The sequence below is a fragment of the Antedon mediterranea genome, chromosome 5, assembly GCF_964355755.1.
Source record: "Antedon mediterranea chromosome 5, ecAntMedi1.1, whole genome shotgun sequence".
In the NCBI taxonomy this organism is placed as follows: domain Eukaryota; kingdom Metazoa; phylum Echinodermata; class Crinoidea; order Comatulida; family Antedonidae; genus Antedon; species Antedon mediterranea.
This window is the reverse complement of record NC_092674.1, coordinates 16,342,529-16,358,608: the sequence shown is the minus strand read 5'-3', so window position 1 is coordinate 16,358,608 and position 16,080 is coordinate 16,342,529. Positions and strand designations below refer to the sequence as shown.

Genomic DNA, 16,080 nt, shown 5'->3' with positions numbered 1-16,080 from the left:
TGTTGCCCATTTTTTCGAAAGTTTTTGAAAAGATTATCCATAATCAATTATACAAAATTCAAAGTGTTAAGCAACAATCAATATGGATTTAGAAACAAACACTCAACTTCTCATGCTATGATCGACTTGGTCCATAGTATATTAAATGCATTTGAAAAAAAGGAATATGCACTTACTACCTTTATGGATTTGTCAAAAGCAAATTGGCGCATTATGGTATAAGAGGCATCGTTTTAATGCGGCTTAGAAACTTTTTAAGTGGCCGCAAACAATATTTTTATGCCAATGGTAGCTCATCATGTTTAAAAGACACCAATATAGGAGTGCCACAGGGCTCTGTTTTAGGACCACTTTTGTTTTTGATTTACCTCAATGATATAAGTCGAGCAAGTAGTAAAGTAGATATAATAAGTTTTGCCGACGACACAACTTGTATAACAAGGGAAGATGACCCTACAATGTTAAACCATATTATGAATATTGAACTAGAAAAAATAAACGTATGGCTTAAAGCCAAATAAGCTTGTTACTGAATGTCAGCAAAACTAATTACGTTGTTTTTAGAACTACCCAAAAGTACTTCGACAAAAACCAGTTTGAAATCAAAATGAATAATGTGCTATTACATAGAAAAAAAAAATGTAACATTTCTAGGTGTAATTTAAACGGAAATTTTAACTGGAAACATCACATACAGCTTATTAGGGCAACTGGTATACTTTTAAAAGTAAGAGAATTCTTTCCTCATAAAGTCCGTATTAGTCTGTATAACACCTTAGTATTACCTCACTTTCAGTATGGTAACTTAATACGTGGAAATACATAAGAGAGCTGTAAAATGCATCACCTTCTCTAAATTCAGACAAGCCTCAGAGCCACTGATACCCACAGCATTGTCATTTTTTCAGTAATTTGCCTTTTGATTTATATATATAATATACACATCATATAATTTATTTATTTATTTTATTTTATTCAGTTGTCAACCAACAGCGATGAAACCGCCACTAATGGGTGTGGCTTAAGTAATGGCATCATTATATTTTACATAGTTCCGTGGTTTTGTACATGTCATAAGCTTTAATTTAATACCAAACTTGCCATATTAATTTGATTTCTTCAATTTTTATTTTTCCACAAAGTTATTACATATAATGGGTGTGGCTTTGATGATGTCATTATATTGTGAAATTTTATTTTTCTCATTTTATTGGTATTGTACATGTCATAAGCTATAATTTGATACCAAACTTGACATATTTATGTAATTTATAGATTTTCTTAATGTTCACATAGCTACATAATAATTACTATATTTAAAAGGGGTGTGGTCAAAATGACGTCATTAAATTGTTCAAATTTTTGGGCACCCCTTCTAGAATTGTTAGTGTCGAACACTATACCAAGACGAATGGGGGCTGTGTACTCTAATTTACCATCGTATTATGCAGTCGGCTAAACTGGTAGTTACTGCTGAACCGTGAGGGATTTGGAAAACTGGCCTAGAATCATCTCTAGTTACAGTAGTTAAAATGAATGACTAATTTTTACCTGTGGAGTATTTGTACTGTTTTCAAACCAGAGATATGGATGCATGTAATTGTTATATACACGGAGATATTCCAAGTTGTGAAGTTTGAGTGAACCCGCAGGCATGGCAGCTAACTGGTTACCATCTAAATTTAACGCTCTTAATTTCCTGCAATAATCCAAAAATTTACCATTACCATATATATTAAATAAACAAAATGCTGTTATAATGTAAATATACTTAAAAAATAATAAATCAAAATATACATACATTTATTTTTCAGATTATATTTTGTTAGTGCCATAATAAGAAGATTCACATTTGTTTACTTGCTCAGCACAAAATTTAAACTAAACAAGTCAAAAAGTGATTGTAAACAGAACTTACTTCAATTGTTTAATTTCATTGGGTAGAAAAGATATCTTGTTGTGTGATAAATCTAGAAACTGCAATGGGAGTGTGTACAAACTATAAAGAAAATATGCATTTTTAAATAGGAATCAAGCCAATCAATAAACCAAAGTTAAATAAACTCAAAATAAGAACATTGCGGCCCTAACATTTTTTAGATTTTACAATTCCAACTGTTTTGCGACCTTTTACTGTAGTTTCGCAATTTCCTTTTCTTGTATAATTTGGTGAACAGTAATTGTTTTCTTCTCAAATATCGTGCAGTGAATAATATAGAATGCGCGATTGTAAATTTAGGGATGCAACTAATCGTTTTTACTACACACACACTAAATAGTGGACACTCCAAAAATGAACGGATTTACCAACATTACACATTACAACTTATTAAATATTTATTAGATTCTTCAAGCAAGTACAAAATATACATTGAATTACAAATTTACTAAAAACTGCTGTAAAGCTGTTATATCTTAAAATCAAACTTGCTATTTAGCGATAAAACCAGCTAGCACCCTTCTCAATTGTTGGGTGAAGAGCAAGCGGATTGAGGAAACATTTTCGCCCAGTCCAGTTGCAATTTGTTTTAATTACACCTGAAAAAATATAATCACCGTATAGGTGAATTTATGATGCTACTTTATTTTTCGCACCTACTGCTTTACAGTATACATATTAATTAGTAATCATGGTATATATTAATAGGATTTGGATTAATCTTCATTTTGCAAACCTGTATTGAACTTAATACTAGAACACTATGTTAATTGACTAACCTCAGTGGTAATGATGTAATTAAACAAAAAGAGACAACCAGCGTTTGAAGCTTTGTTAATCTGTTGATATCTTGAGGAAGCTCTTTGAGTGGATTATTACGCATCTTCAAAACTTCAAGTTGCTTTAAGTACAAGATCTCACCTGGAAAAACCTAAGAAAATAAGGCTAAGCTTAAAATATGGTAAAACTAAAAATAAGAACCCACCAGTTGGCCTTATTTACAACACTTCATCAAAAACTAAAATGACTTGAAAGAAAATGTTTGTTTTTCTTCATCCATACCAAAATAATTTGTTCTGTAACTAAACATATATGGGCATATTCAGACTTGTGATGAGACTGGAAAGAAAGCAACATTTCACACTAAAGCACACACAGACCTTAAGAGATACCAAAATAACTTTTTCAGCCACTGTATTTATTGATCAAGTCAAGTCAAGTATCATTTATTGTCATTTGTTTTAAGAAAAAAATATAGAAATTCTGTTTGCTCTGTTGGCGGAGCACAATCCAACGGACGCAACACAAACTCAAAACAAAAACATTACAAAAAGTGTCTACATGATGTTTAAGGCTCTAATAGCTCCTGGAAAGAAACTATTTGTAAATCGTGCCTTATTGGCCTTAATAGAACGAAATCACTGACCGCTGCGCATTAACTGGAACATACTAGAGGCCGGATGAAATTGATCATCTTTGATAGCAACTGCCTTTTTCAGAAGACGATCCGAAAATATGTTCTCCAAAGGCAATTGTGCAGATCCAGTTTAGGTCACGTTTTACATTTTCGGTAGCGCTACCGGACCATACTGTTAAAGAATACGTTTTGATACTCTCTATAATATAACTGACCTATAGAAGGACGACATTATTGCAGAGTTTATACCAAATGACTACGTAGGTAGTAGATTCTTCTCTGGGCCTTTCTAATATTAATGTTTTGTGTGTTAATATGCCACTTCTCATCATTAGAAATATAAATACCCAAAAATTTAAATTCTTCTACAGTACAAACTCGTCTGATATACCATTAATAAATATTGGATAATTGACATTAAGTGATTTACGGAAGTCTACAACCATTTCTTCAGTCTTAGATACATTCAAGAACAGATTGTTTTCGTTACACCAGTCTACAACTTGTTTAACTTGGTTGCGATAATTATACTCATCACTGTCATCATTGATTAGACCTACAATGGTAGTACCCTCTGCAAATTTAGCGATATGACAGTTACTGTACTGTAGTAGGTAAGACAGTCATAGGTAATTAAAGTAAAAAGAAAGGGCGACAGTACACAGCCCTGTGGTATACCTTATAAAATGGTGCCCACTTTTACTTTAGTACGTTGGGGTCGATCAGCTAAAAAGTTTAACACTCAGTTACATATAGAAATATTGAAACCGATTTCAACCATCTTAGTGTGTCCCTTATTATACAGTACAATCGTATTAAATGCTGAACTAAAATCTACCGGTATATAAAATCCTAGCATCTTTTATCTTGTTCGAGATTCTCTAAGATCCTATGCAAAGTGATAGATACAGCATCTTCGGTAGACCGGTTTGGTCCATAAGCGAACTGATATTGGTCAAGATCTCGAGGACACTTGGCCTTCAGGTAATTAAGCACATATATGTTCAAAGCATTTTCATCAGAACCGACGTTAATGTTATAGCATTTGCATCAGGAGGTACAGTATGTAGACTACTGTTATGATTAGCGACGTCAACTCCCGTGGTAAGTAGAAAGGACGACAGCTAATCGTAAGCGCCTCCAGCTGCGATGTGCATGTGGCTGACAGATTCTTTATATCCTTACACCAATTTTGAGTAACAAGCAGACATACTCCGTCCCCGCGGAATTTTCCCACAGCTTTCGAGTCGCGATCCTGTCTGTACATCTCAAAATTCTGTGATGCAACATTTACACTATAATATTTATTTATGCCTGGTGCTATATAATAATGCTGAATCTTCTAGTATCACCAAAATTAAGGAAAAATCTTAACAATAACAAAAGATGACACAACATATGGCACTACCATGTACAGATCCAGCATGTTGAAATTGTTGGCGCATGTTGGCAAATTTTGGTAAATGACACCCCCAGATGGTTGGAAATGGTACTCTCGTACATAAATTTCATGATAAATGGCACCTCTTATTGGCTGGACGCTACCAAGCAATCAGCGATCCTGATCACGATAATTTTTCGTCGCTAAAAACACAGGATGACATAACATTGTTTTGCGTGATTGTTTGATTGTTGATCGTTGCTCAAACAGTGTTTTTTTTTTGCATTTACAGTAACTACAATAAAATAATAATCCTGTACACGGTTAAGTCAATAGTTATAAGAAGCTGTGCATTTACACCAATCACCAAACCCACCCACCCTTTGAATCCACCCCTGGATCAGTCCAGAGAGACCATGTGCGAGATTTCCATGTTAAACTTAAGCTGAAGGCAAACACGCTAAGATACGTATAAATGGTATACTTGTTCAACTCTTCGTAGACAACATGGGTTGGAACGGCAATTAGACCTTGAACTGTTTCTTTTATGAACTTTATAATAACTTTATTTTTTCTTGGAATGTCTCTCACTTTTTAGCCTTTTTCTCATCTTTGATGATAGAAACTCTGTATTTTAGTTACACGTTTATTTTTACATTATTATGTTTCTGTTTAAATATTATTGGCATGATACTATTTTTTGTATATTATCTTATTTCTCTTGATCGTTATTGTTTTACCAAATCCTTTAGATGGAAATAATATGTAATACTTGTTTTAAACTTATCTACTCAAATCAACCCCACATAAAGTGTTATTCCTGCAATTCACACTATCATGTAAGGTGTGTTTACAGTGACGAAAGTGATTTTAAAGACTCGTATTGTTTCCAATGTACAGGAGATTTACTTCCTTTTAATCATTATACCGATGACAATGAGTTTAGATTTACTTTATTTTGTCACAGTAACTCTACAAATTTTAACAAAATGCTTTGTTTAAAACTAAACCTATTTGAAATTGATGAATAGTTGCACAAATATAGTAGCATAAATAACCACAATAAGTATCGCAAAAGTGTTCATATTTATATGATAATATTGTTGATACTGTTTGCGGTACACCACGTATATTAGTTCTGAGAAGGTGAACCGCAAACAGTATATCAACATTTGATTTCGCCATCCAAACCTTCAAACAATATATATGATAATAATATAGAAATGTCTCCCCATGAAAATGATTTTTCAATTTTGCACATAAATCCACGCAGCCTTAATAAATCGATAACATCCGCTCTTTTATATTCAGTTTAAGTCATACCTTTACAGTAAATGCAATGTCAGAGACATGGTTTGATGACAATAACTCAAATATAATAGATCTTGAAAATTACAACTTAATAAGCAATTTCCGTCTTGAACGAATGAGTGGTGGTTCAGCAATCTATATTCATAACTCCGTTGAATTCTTTGTAAGAATTGATCTTAAATTAATAGTTGAATCATCAATTAATAACCACTCCGAATCTTCATTTATCGAAATCTCAAATCCAATCTGTAAAAATATTATTGTTGGAAATGTTTATTTACGGATTGCAACTTGTTTAAAAATGATCTTGAAAATTGTTTATCTAAGGTTACCAGTGAAGGCAAAAAATGTTACATCTCTGGTGATTTCAATCTAGATTTATTAAAATACAATGTTAACGATACCATCAACAATTTTCTAAATGCACCGTTTGTTTAAGCAAAATAGGCTAAATGCTTTTTATAATAATGTATCTGAAACAGATTGGTCTTTTGTTTTAAATTATAATTAGGATGCATATGATGTATTTATCAAATATTTTTTTTTGCAATTGTAAATTCTCGATCTCTTTCTGGCCGTAGGCAAACTTGTATTTCCAAGAAGCCGTGGATATTTTCTGCTGTGATTAAATCTATAAATCGAAAACAAAAACTCTACAAAAAGTATATGAACAATCCCACAGATCTAAACCAACAAAAATGCCATCATTATCGGAATGTACATTTACTACCTTAATTAGAGTCTCCAAAAGACAATATTATTCCGAAAAACTTGAAAGTTGTAAATACAATTCTAAACAAACTTGGAACATTCTTAACACTATCTTAGGTTGTCATAAAACTCATACTCTTCCTGGAACATTTAAAATAAATAATTCTTCTATCTGATCCATGTACAATTTCTGACCATTTTAATTCTTATTTTGTTAATATTGGATCTAATCTGGCCTCTAAAATGCAATCATCAAACAAGGATTTTATGTTATTTCACCAATAAATTCATTATATTTTACCCCAACAAATTCTAATGAAGTAATTGAACTATGTCAATCATTAAAATCTGGTACCAGTTGTGGTCATGATCACTTAAAAGCTGATGCTATCTTTTCTTCTCGTCTTTTCAAAACTATTAGAAAAGATTGTCCACACAAGACTATATAATTTTATTTCTCGCTTTAATTTATTACACAATTCCCAATTTGGTTTTAGATCTAAACATCCTCATACATGGCGATACTTGAAGCCTATAATAAAATTGTGACCGAGTTAGACAAAAAGTGCCATACTCTTGGAATTTTCCTGGACCTCTCGAAGGCTTTTGACACGATAGACCACAAAATACTTTTACTAAAACTTAAACATTACAGGGTTTGTGGGATCGCCTTCAAGTGGTTCATTGTAACCGCACTTATCTTAATGTTGGTGGCATATAAACTATTTTTTACTTTTTATACTTTCTGTTTTTTTTAGGTGACCATTTGTTATGATCTACTGTATGCTCTTATTGGTCTTCCTTTCGTTCACAATGGTTCTTATTTTATCACCTGTTTTACTTTTTGTGTTTGATAAATAAATTGAAACTTGAAACTTGGAAAAAATGTTGTTGTATTGAGTTATTGACAGTTATTAAAATACATTAGTGGCATTACATCGGTCTATGTGTGATCTGTAGAGTTGTGGCATATAAACATCAACCTTATTGGCATGGTGGCGGCCCAAGATATTCGAACCTACTGTTAAAACCAGACCGTATTATCTACGAGACCGCACTAACGCACAGAGGCGTACGACCAGCCAGCACATATAGCTGGTAGGATGGCGAACGTTAACAGAGCTCCTAAACAGTGGAGCTTAACCAAAACTGAAACAATAAACTCATTTGAGTCATGGCAGCAGAACATTATTTATACACTTTTGTTGGATGAAAATTTTGCTCCATTCTTTATAGAAGGCACACAATGGGCCACCAAAACCAGATCCCTCCGCCTATTTGAGGACGATGATGACGCTGTCCCTAGAGCACGTCGACGTACTGCTCAGAAAAGGGTACACATGCTCGAGCTCATGCTAGGCCAGATCGCAAACTACTGTCCTGTTATTTCCCGAAGCACAATTGTTAAAGCTCCATGGAAGATGAGCTACTTCGTTTGGATCCTGATGCTGGTTTTATATCGCCTATTGCAACCGCACAACTCAACTCATGCATTCGCTCCCGTGGTTTATCCGCTCGTGAGATGTGGACCCAGCGTGACCAGTTTTCCCACGAACAGATCCCACTCTCTGACCTCGAGCTTATCCAAAGAACAGCACTCAACGCGCACCGCTAATCACAAATACAGTCAAATTTCAAAAGCTCCCAATCGTGAACTCCTGTGGAGGTGGGTGATCTCGTATACCTTTATGCAGACCTTAACAAGTCTAACGCTCGTAAGAGATACCTTGTCGTATCTGTTGATGGTACATGGTGTTGCGTTCGCAAGTTCAGTGGAACCCAGTTACGAAACACATCTTACTGTGTTAAGCGATCCGAATGCTTTAAAGTTCCTAGCTCTATACTTGCTCCTAGTACGCTTACTTCACGAAAGTACCAGAGTAAAGGGATCAGACTATGAGGATTATACATTTGGACCTACCGTGGTAGCCCCGGTTCAGCCTGTTATTCCTGTCGAGATATCTTCTCCGCTTGTCGACGGTGCCACAAACACCGTGATAGTGATCCGCCCTACAACCAGTTTCGCGATGAACCAACCAACTCAGTCTTGCTTAAGACCTCAACGCTCTCACCACCTACCAAACCGATTTGCTGAATTTATTATGGACTAGTGGTTTTACGATCTTGCACGATATTATTATTTTAAAAATTATACACAGACTAACATTATTTTATTATTAGCTTTGATTTTGTGAACCCGGTTACCATATATTTTGCTTTTCTCATGTATTGCTTTAAAGGAAATTGTATTAGATAAAAACTGATACTTTTTTATGAAGAAGAAAGAAAAGTAGTCACGCCAGTGCACCCTCTTGGGCTGGCGTTGTTCGTTAGTTGTTGCTTTGATTTTCATGTTGTTGTATTGAGTTATTGACAGTTATTCAAATACATTATTCGCCCTACATCTGTAGAGTTGTGGCATATAAACATCAACCTTATTGCAGGCGCTAACCCCTAGCCATCAGCGCAAGGTTAGTGGTCTACAGGAGAATTCTCAATGTACATAGTATAAAGTACAAATTACGTCAGGGTAGGGTAAAACATTTGACAAAGCCTATACACGCTGAAGGAAATTGATACAAAAGGTACAAAAAAAAACCTTTAGTAGTAGACCAGGCCCAGGGCTATAAGCCAAAAAAAATTAGGTGGAGGATCCATGCCTGATGTAATACAATTACTGTCAATCTATTTTGTTACAACTCTGTTAAAACACATTAATTTAATGAGACTGAAATAGACTTACCCAAAAGTTATTGAAAGAAAGGTTCAGGTAGGTTAAAGTTGTCCTTAGAGGTGTAATCTCGGGTAACTGTGCAATAAAATGAGCCTAAAATGTGACAAAATTAATTCAATTAAAAATAGAGACAATATTATATATATATAATAATTAATATAATAATATTTGAAATGCTCAACTAAGGTACATACACTGCTTTTTTAGTTTCATTAACTTTTAATTCTTTTTTCTTTCTTTTAGGTAGGTAGTATACTGTACTCATAGAAAATTCATATTATCATTTGAGAAAGTCACTAAACATATAATTTCTATTCAAATTATATTTTTGAATTCTATTTTATTCACATGATTCATTGTTTGACATTTATATGAAGTAACACAAAGAGTAAGATGTTGAGAGCTCAGATATTAATGTGAGGCAATAGTCACCTGACATAAGAACACATACTTTTAAGCTCAATGCAAGACCACCATTCACTAGGCAATCTAGAATAGCCAGCTCTGCTGGGGTTATTGTTGAAGACTGGTCAGAATCATCTGTAAAAAAAATAGTTCACTGAATTTTCCATTCAGCTCATTAAAACCATAATTAAAATTACTATAGCTGTAAAATAATATACAAATAATGACTGATTTAGAGGTGGATACTTAGTGAGAATATTTCATGATTTGACTGTTCTATTTCATTTAATGAAACAGAGCCATCAATTTTTCATCAAATGAAATATTCTCTCCATTCAACGAATACAAAACATTCAATATTTGTTTTGTTATATTTACAACACCTAAATAAATTCCTGTCATTTAATTAGATGATTGTGGGTCACATGGCATGAAGTAGTATGCACTATTTCACAATCATTAAATAGTAAAGTCGAAAAAAAAATCTTTTTTTTGCAAACGGAAAATATTTTTTTAGGACCATTTAATTTATTTATAAATCAAACAGTGCCGCCTATATCATTTTTTTAGAGATATATCATTTTTTTTAGAGATATCATACATGCCGATTAACATTTTCTCCCTGATTACAAAGGTAACTGAATTTTGATGTATAATGTGTTGTTTTCTGCATTAAAATACAACAAAAAGGCTTCACAAGCAAATTTATGATTCTTAAGCCATTGCACGACCATCTGCAGTCATAATTTTTTTATGAACAGAAAAGGGATTCCCCTCACATAGCCACCATGTGATACTGCTTATGATGTCACACACTGCACTCCTTACATCTCGAATAATAGACAGAGGGTGCTGTTGACAAAAAACACCACTTCCCGTTTTTTTAACTTCAGATGTTGGCATGTATGTATTAAATTAGACCAAAATAAGCATTTAAATTAGTTTTAGATCGTTTGTAGTATTGTGATTAATTAATGGGTACATTACTACAAGAAGTGGAATCATTAGGAAAAAAACAGAATTAAAGATCAGTTTGCTACTGTATTAGTATTAGGTTAGGCCTAAGATTGTTTGGTCAGTTGTTGACATAATTGAAACTACAGTAGGTGTGTTTATAAAAATATACAAATAAATAAAATATTTAATATAAAAAAACATATATTTACAAAAAGCCAATTAAATGTTACTGTTTTAATGTGAATCAAATGTACCTATTATTCAATTCAAATGACAAGAATCTATTTAGATATTATTTTAAACAAACAAACAATAATGTGGAGTATAGAGGCTGCGACAACACGTTGATTTCGGAACGCGATTAGTCAACAACGTCGCATGGCAAAAATGCCCAATATGTTTAAAGAAAAGCTGAACGTGAATTTGAGTGCATTAATTATCACAATTGTTATCACTTTTTTGTTAGGTAGGGCTAATTTCAAATGAAACATCAATAACCAATGAAATTGCAAGACTACAATCAGGTGCGTTATAATAAAAATATATACCATAAAAACAATTGAGGTTGACACAGTGTCAAAGACAGTTGATGCCATATTTTAGACCGAAATTAAATATTGATTATCTTATTACGCCAAGCAGGAACAAGAGTAGACAACATTAAACCTATGTCACCCGGATATAACAGACAGACAGTATTGTGAGTTCTTATAGTAAAAAGATTATCATGGATTTTTGGAATTACAGAGTCACATTTCACTCTACAAATGTTCCACCTGTTACACCGTTATTGGGTCATCCAATTAGAGTAGAAAAAAGGGGAGATTAAAGAAGAAGAAAATAATGTTATGAAACACAAATAGGCTATGAACATTTAACTGAACAGTGTGAGATAAATAAGAAAGACTGATTGTGCCTAGGCTTTCCTTAAGAACAAATGTACCAACGGCTGGCATTATGTGCATGAACTTACTGAAAGGAGAATAACTACGCTTGGCCCCTTGAAAATATTTAGCAACTGGAACTGTAACTATTGCTTCATTCACATATGGCATGTCATGTCTGTAAAACAAAGAAAGAGTATTGTATTATTATCATCATCCATAAAAAAAATTCTCTCTTGCATGCCTAGCCACCATTCAAAATAATTTTGTAGTTGAATTTCAGTAGTTGAAAAATAGGTTAAAATGCATGCTTTACAGTATTTTAGTACAAATGGTTAAATAACAAGCAATAAAAGTAAAAAACTTACACTTTTTTCCGCATTGGTTTGCCTTTGTCCAATGGAGTCAACTGACTGTTTGATGTTATATAGACTTGAGTAATATCATTATGTATACCTTCATTCATCAACTCTCGCATTTGTTGACGAATTGTTAATGCAATTTCAGCCAACAACTGACACTGAGGAATTCTGGGCTGAACATTAGGAATATTTTCACCTATAAACAATGAAATATTTTAGTAATAAGTAATAGTTTAGTAAGTAATATTTATTTCCACACTTACACAAGCATAAATGATATATAAAGTAACAAGTTGGCATGTCACTACATAAGCAAGTTAAGTTTTACATGTAAGAAAACAAGTTTGAACAAAACAAATAGGTTAACATGCATAAATAATGTAAAAAAAACATTATAATAATAAAAATTATAACAGTACATTGATTAGTCATTTGCCTTTAATTAAATTATTAGGACATATTAATCCTACCTTTTAGCTGAATTGTGTTTACTTTCTCTTGTCTTGGTGTTTTAACTAATGTTGCGAACAATGTTGTTAATTTCTTATAGTTCTGTTTTGATAGCACAGCTTTTGTCATAGTAACTTTTGGCATTTCATAAATAGAATTGATATCAAACTGAAAGTCATTTAATGTAAATTCAGGAAACTTTAAATTCTCCATATCAAAAGTGTCTGTATATAAAAGTTCCTTTTTAACTTCTGGAGGTCGCATAGGCTCTCTAAATGGAAATGCATCTGGTCCTCTTGGTTTATAAGGATATACTATTGAGGGTGACTCAACCTTAGGTAAGTAATTGTGGCTCAATTGATACCTAGGCTCTATCTTAAATCTAAAATCATGTTTTCCAGTGAAAAGGGGTGCACAAGCATTTTTTTGTGATTTCCTACTCTTTGCTCGTGTGCGTGGTGTGTTTGCTGGTGTCTGAAACTCTGCAAAATCCCCTGTTTCAATATCTGACGCTAGAGTTGGTGCAACACTTGGCACTGGAGATAAATTCTGGCATGAGCTGACAAATGACTTTGTTTCATGCACTATAACATTCTTTTCATTTAAATCTTTTTCAACTTGTTCTACTGTTGATGTTTGTGATGGTGCTATGGGTCTTCTGAGAAGTTGGTTACTCTTCCTACAAATCTGTACAGTATAAAAATTATAAAAAAAAATGAGTTCAAGCTTTTTCCAAACAAAAATTTACAATTTTGAGATTATTTCATTTCGAATAAAAAAACCACAACAATACAAAAAACTGTTGATAACATTTTCATGGAGAAAATAGAGCTGCTCGAATGGCACTTAATTTGAAATAAAAATGTACAAGACCTAGGACCTAGGACCTCGGCCCACCATCGTCACTGGGGCTGAGGTAAGAAAAATTGAAAAAATAAAGCTGTTACGATGCCCGGAAATGAAACTTAATTTGAAATATGGAACAAAAATTCTGTAGTAGAAAATTTTTTTTAAATTAGAGCTGCTAAGTTACCGGAAATTGCCCTTTTAAGGGTTGGGGTGCATTGTAGCACAGTTTGAGGCCGTTTTAATCAGATTTAGGGTAGTCAACTATTTCCATTTTGTTATGGTACTTAAATAAAATACTGTGTGCAAAACACATTGCACACAAGGTCCAATGTGATGACTGTGTGTAAATCAATTATTTCAATTTTAATAATGAAGTGACCTTTTTCAATATACCTATATTAATTATCTGGTAAATTGTAGCATAGAAAAAATATGCGAACATAAAACATGGCCACAGGCCAAGATATCGTTAATCGCAGAGGCACGTGTAGGCTGGTTGCTGTATGGGGATGTGAATTGTAAATGCGCAGGACTAACACCCTTGAGCTGACCTGCAAGACAATTTTGAAAAATAGAGCTGCTAGGTCCCCAGAAATTGCAATTATACATTGGTATATGAAACAAAATTCCAGCCCACCATGCTTGGGGATGGAGCTAAGAAAATTTAGAAAAATAGAGTTGCTTCTATAAGGTCACCGGAAATTAGATTATAGGCCTTCTTTGAAATATAAAACAAACTACAGTATCTTCAGGACCAGCTACCATGGTTGGGACTGAGCTAAGACAATTTTTCGAAAAATAGAGCTGTTAGGTCCTCGGAAAATGCACTTATTTTACTTTGAAATATGAAACAAAATTTATAAGTATCCATGACCAGCTCTATGGTTGGGACTGAGCTAAGAAAATTTTGAAAACAAGAGCTACAGGTCTTCAAAAATTACACTTATACTTTGAAAATATCAGGCATAGAGGCCTGAAAAAGTGGACCTTTTTTATATAATGACCTTATATATAATATAAATATATTTTATATTTAGAATAATTTTGATAACTATAATGGTCTTGATAACGTGCAATTTTTCTCATTACTTGTTTGCTTTCTCTTTTAATTTTTCTGTTTTACTGGGCTTTATTTTTATGTATATTTATATATTTATAGTTTTATAATGTTGTATTTTCTATTGTTTGTTATGTGCAATTTGGACCCCATTGGAAATGGGCTGGTTTTTCCGGCCTAATGGGTGTTCCTGATGCTCGTTATTTTGTCTTTTGTCTGTTCGTTATATTAATGTTGAGCATCAAATAAATTCAATCATAAATTCAATCAAGGGAACAGTAATTATAAACTGAAAAAAAAACAAAACCCCTTTCATAATGTTTTCGTTCAATTGTCTCTACATCTGGGGATCCAATAACCTGCATGATCTCTGAAATATAATTGGTCAATCGCGGCTAGCCTCGTCGGTGTCGTTGTGCTGCCTATCAGACACAAAGTAGGCCTAGTTTGTAAGCAGACTTCCTATCCGAAGAGTCGATTGAGTCCAAAGTGAAAGGATGGAGGAACTATTGTATGGAAAAAACTGACCGACCTGTTTGGAGGCTAGCTACTGTACTCCACCACCTAGGCCTATAGTAGGTGTAGGCCTCTCTAGCTAGGCCTAGGCTAGCTAGTAGGCCTAGCAGTTTACTTTTTAAAGTATAGGCCTAGAGATTAATTAACCCTACTAGGTAGGAAGGAGGGTGCTACTGCACTGTCGCATCACAATCTCTCTAGCTTATCCAATTTAAAAACATTCACCCGCTGCGCGGCAGTAATGGTGAATGACCGAGAAGTCTTATTATGCCCAGTTTAGTTTTAGGTGCGAAACTGCCGAGCGCCGGACGAGGGTGTCCCACCAAGCAGGGTAGCTATCGAAGCCTACAGTACCATCCAATCCTACCTGATCCATCCTAGCTAGCCTAGCTAGGCCTACTACAACTGTACTAGGCTACTTTACTTAGTTTAGACCTAGGCCTAGCCTAGTAGGCTAGGGCCTAGGCTACTCTAATACTAATAGTAACCTACACCGTACACGAGGTCCTGCCCGCAAGCTACTAGGCTAGGCTAGCCCAACCGTACTAGCTAGCTAGGCTAGGAGGGGGCCTACTAGACAAGGCCTAGCCTAGGCCCTCTAGGCCTAGCCTATATATAGGCTAGAGCCTAGAGGCCTATCTAGAGGCCTAGGGTCTAGCCTGGCCCTACCACCACACCAGGCCTAGCTAGGGTCTAGCCTGGCCCTACCACCACACCAAGGCTAGAGGCTGCATGATGAATGTAGGTAACAAAACTCCGATATTTGCAGTTTTTAAACTCACATAGGAAGGCATTTCAACATTATTTGGGCGTTAGGCCTATATAAAATATATTAGTTAAGATGAATAAGTAAATCCAATCGTCGAATCAACAGAAAATAATTTAGGCCTAGCAAACTCCAAGCAAGAGTTGTTTACGACTTTGTTTATGTTGTTCACAAAAGTGGTGTGGCGTGTGTACTGTGTGACGTATCGTGTCGCCATGCTAACGGTTATGAAACGCCAAGTGTGCCTTCAGTTGAGTCCTCTTAAATACTAAGCCCAACCAAGTCCCTATCAATTATAACCAAGCCCCATTACCCAGTATAAAGTGTAAATTATACAAAAT

At 34.2% G+C, this 16,080-nt stretch overlaps 1 protein-coding gene across 1 annotated transcript in view; it reads right to left on the bottom strand.

Moving 5' to 3' along the window:
- The window catches only part of LOC140049238 (uncharacterized), a 37,602-nt gene extending 21,747 nt beyond the window's left edge, over positions 1 to 15,855 (bottom strand). Inside the window, exons 1-9 of the mRNA XM_072094082.1 lie at positions 15,756 to 15,855; positions 12,572 to 13,238; positions 12,108 to 12,297; positions 11,829 to 11,917; positions 9,945 to 10,033; positions 9,503 to 9,586; positions 2,719 to 2,870; positions 1,919 to 1,999; positions 1,552 to 1,699 (exon numbers count right to left, since the gene is read on the bottom strand). Coding sequence (XP_071950183.1) covers positions 1,552 to 1,699; positions 1,919 to 1,999; positions 2,719 to 2,870; positions 9,503 to 9,586; positions 9,945 to 10,033; positions 11,829 to 11,917; positions 12,108 to 12,297; positions 12,572 to 13,238; positions 15,756 to 15,767 — 1,512 coding nt within the window. The 5' untranslated portion in view covers positions 15,768 to 15,855. The remainder of the gene's footprint in view (positions 1 to 1,551; positions 1,700 to 1,918; positions 2,000 to 2,718; positions 2,871 to 9,502; positions 9,587 to 9,944; positions 10,034 to 11,828; positions 11,918 to 12,107; positions 12,298 to 12,571; positions 13,239 to 15,755) is intronic.
- Between the last annotated feature and the right edge of the window lie 225 nt (positions 15,856 to 16,080).